Below are 3287 nucleotides of genomic sequence, written 5' to 3' on the forward strand. Positions count from 1 at the left end.
ACTGCAATGTTCGTTCGGAATTTATTATTCATTTATTTTACGTATTTGAAAAAAACAATTTTAGGTATTTTGGTCATTTTAAATTTCACTTTGATGTTTGGAGGTGAGCTTAGAATAGATGGATAGAACTTGATTTAAGACGCGAGCAAATAACGCCTAATTTCGAATTAAAACGAAGAAGTTACGAGCGTGGAAAGGGAGGGACAATTTTCTATACTGACTCGGGTAGGGGCAGCATACATTTGATAAGGTTAGAAGGTTGAATGAGAGTAAAATAAAACATAGGAGGCTGTATTTTCGTGATAGAGTTGGTGCTGCGCTATGTTTTTCTTCTTAGCCTATTCTTCCAAATTCGAATTCAACCGAAATTGGCTGAATTCGGAGGGTCGAGTCATGATATAGACATATTCACTCGTTTGTTGCGTATAAATATAAGCTCCCAACACACTTGGAAATTCAATCGGAGAGCACAAGAGAGAGTGGCTGTGATTGGCTTTTTGACACCTCGTTTTTGCCCAACCACTGCGTCCTCATCTGAATGTGAATCCACTCCCTCTCTCTCTCAACCACACCTACTCTCTCTCTCTCTCTCTCTCTCTCTCTTCCAGTTCACACCCCACCCAGTAACAGAGCTGGTGGTTGGTTTGTGGATGTGGTTCTGATATCCCCCAAGATTCATTTCCTTCCCTTATTATTCACAGATTCTCGTCCTCGTACAATTTCAACATTCACCCAACTCCTTTTTCTGAATTTCTGGTAATCTTTCTTTACCCGCTTTGGTTTTTCATGTTTTGGGTTGTTTGGTTTCACAGATTCTATTTAATGGATCTAATGGGTCTTGGGTTTTTGCAGATTGGACCATCTTGGACTCTTGAGAGCTCTTCCTTTGATTTTGGGTGCCGCCAATTATTTGTCAAGTAAGATTCTTCCCCTTTTTTCTGCTTCAAAGTGTTAATTCTGTCCAATGCGATTGCCTTTGATTGCTTATCATGCTACTCATATTGAGATTGTGATTGAGATTGAACAAGCTGCAAAATTGGAGCATTTTGATAATTTACAATATAGATTCCATTTCAGCCACTGTTGTTAATCGAGTCTGGTTCTCTTGGTCACCGGGTGACCAAGGATTATAATCATCCGCTATCGGATTTCTTATCGAATCTATGGTTGATCTTCGTTTTCTAAATGTCACAAACTACTAGAAGTTTGTGTAGCACTACCTCTTTTCGTTCCCTAAATTTCTCTATGAATATGGCATACCAGAGTCTTACAACAATCAAAAGACCTAGTTCAAACAAACAAAATACTTTCCGCATATTATTCCGCTTGTCATGAATCAATATTATATCTAGAATTTCACACACCTACACAGAGATACACATGGGCAGTCGTGTATGATAAGGTGATGTTTCAAAAAGCTTTCTGTTTTAAGCATTGAAAACTTTTTGGCGTCTGGCTATAGATTGATAACTTTTAGGAGAACCATTGTTCCATCAAACTTTTCAGCAAGGTCCTTGTGTAGCATGTTCATATACCGAAAGTTAACTTTTTGGGTTTTCTAATTCTGAAAATGCAGATGGGGGAAGTAGTTAAGGACTTAGCAGCTGGGACTGTTGGAGGGGCAGCGCAGTTAGTAGTTGGCCACCCATTTGATACCATCAAGGTTAAACTGCAAAGCCAGCCTACTCCGCTCCCAGGACAACCTCCGAAGTTCTCAGGTGCTTTTGATGCTGTCAAGCAGACATTAACTGCTGAGGGAGCAGGGGGTCTCTACAAAGGAATGGGAGCTCCACTTGCCACTGTTGCTGCCTTCAATGCTGTCCTCTTCACAGTAAGGGGGCAAATGGAGACATTATTGAGGTCTCAACCTGGTGCCCCGCTTACAGTTAGCCAGCAGGTCATTTGTGGGGCAGGGGCTGGAGTAGCTGTGTCCTTTCTGGCATGCCCCACTGAGTTGATCAAGTGCAGGTCAGTGTAATGGCTATTTTCTATTTAAAATTGAACACGATTCCAATTTTCAATACATTATCGAAACCTGAAGTTTGGTTCATTCTCATGCCTGCATTCTCTATTTGGCACTTGCTCAATATATCTGTAGCCACTCTATACTAGTTTTGTTCCTTGAAGGAAATGTTAAAACACCTTAACCTATTCCTTTCCTTTTATTTTGTTTTTCAATCAAGGTGTAAGGTTTGTATGTACAGATTGATTCGTATCATTAAAATTAGCTTTTTAGTGAAAAAAGTTTAAATTTAAATTTCATCACTTTGCCATTTCAATAAGGAAATAGGAATCCTTACGTACATTCTGTTTGGATTTCATGGTAGAACAGGCTGCAAGCCCAGAGTGCATTGGGGGACGCTGGCTCAGTGAGTGGCGCAGTGAAGTATGGAGGGCCGTTGGATGTGGCCAAGCAGGTACTTAGGTCGGAAGGTGGTGCGAGGGGTCTGTTCAAGGGCTTGGTTCCTACCATGGCACGAGAAATACCTGGAAATGCTGCAATGTTTGGTGTCTATGAAGCCCTCAAGCAGTTCTTTGCTGGAGGCCAGGACACTTCCGGGTTGGGAAGAGGATCTCTGATTGTAGCTGGAGGATTGGGGGGAGCAGCCTTCTGGGCTTCCGTCTACCCAACTGACGTTGTCAAGAGTGTACTTCAGGTAGATGATTTCAAAAATCCCAAGTATTCGGGGTCAGTTGATGCCTTTAAAAAGATTCTTGCCTCAGAGGGAGTCAAAGGCCTCTATAGGGGCTTTGGACCAGCTATGGCTAGAAGTGTTCCGGCTAACGCAGCATGCTTCTTGGCATATGAGGTCACGAGGTCAAGTTTGGGATGATAATTTGCTTTCGGGCTATTTGGTCGCTGTGGAATTAGTAAACTTTGATTAATTGTCTTCGTTTTCTGATTCAGAAGCAGTTTTTCTATACATTGAACTTGTGGTTGGGTACTAGGATCCTCCATAATTTGTAATAACAGTTCTGTTGCTGGAGGAGACATTCTTTTACCAATCTCATATTACATGCACTGGTTTTCTTTTCTTTTCTTTCCCTAGAAAGTAGATACTCTTGCAGATTTCTTGCGTCCGACGTCGGATTTCGTCGAAGCCAAATTGGTTACCCAAATGCTGAAATGCAGCCTCATTTTAATGTTAGTTTGAGGATCCAAGTTTAGGTTCAACACTCCAGATTTCTCCTATATATTCAAACTTTCAAAATCTTATTCTACCCCATTGCAAAAGTTCCAAGCCCAACTACCTTATCCGCTGGAGAAGGTCATCGCAAAATTTTCT

The 3287-nt window shown here is 41.3% G+C and overlaps 1 protein-coding gene across 1 annotated transcript; it reads left to right on the top strand.

Moving 5' to 3' along the window:
• The first annotated feature begins 244 nt into the window (after window positions 1–244).
• LOC137710493 (mitochondrial carnitine/acylcarnitine carrier-like protein) lies at window positions 245–3036 on the top strand. The gene is made up of 4 exons (XM_068449532.2): window positions 245–756; window positions 853–917; window positions 1577–1968; window positions 2333–3036. The coding sequence occupies exons 3-4, from the start codon at window positions 1577–1579 to the stop codon at window positions 2832–2834; spliced, it is 894 nt and encodes a 297-aa protein (XP_068305633.2). The 5' UTR covers window positions 245–756; window positions 853–917; the 3' UTR covers window positions 2835–3036.
• Window positions 3037–3287: the final 251 nt, after the last annotated feature.

This window comes from Pyrus communis, chromosome 6, assembly GCF_041283825.1.
Source record: "Pyrus communis isolate YQ-2024b chromosome 6, ASM4128382v1, whole genome shotgun sequence".
NCBI lineage: Eukaryota > Viridiplantae > Streptophyta > Magnoliopsida > Rosales > Rosaceae > Pyrus > Pyrus communis.

Coding starts and splice junctions, on each gene's coding strand:
- LOC137710493 (XM_068449532.2), top strand. CDS start 1,577: ATGGGGGAAGTAGTTAAGGACTTAGCAGCTGGGACTGTTGGAGGGGCA. Junction 1,969..2,332: donor ACTGAGTTGATCAAGTGCAG/GTCAGTGTAATG, acceptor ATGGTAGAACAG/GCTGCAAGCCCAGAGTGCAT.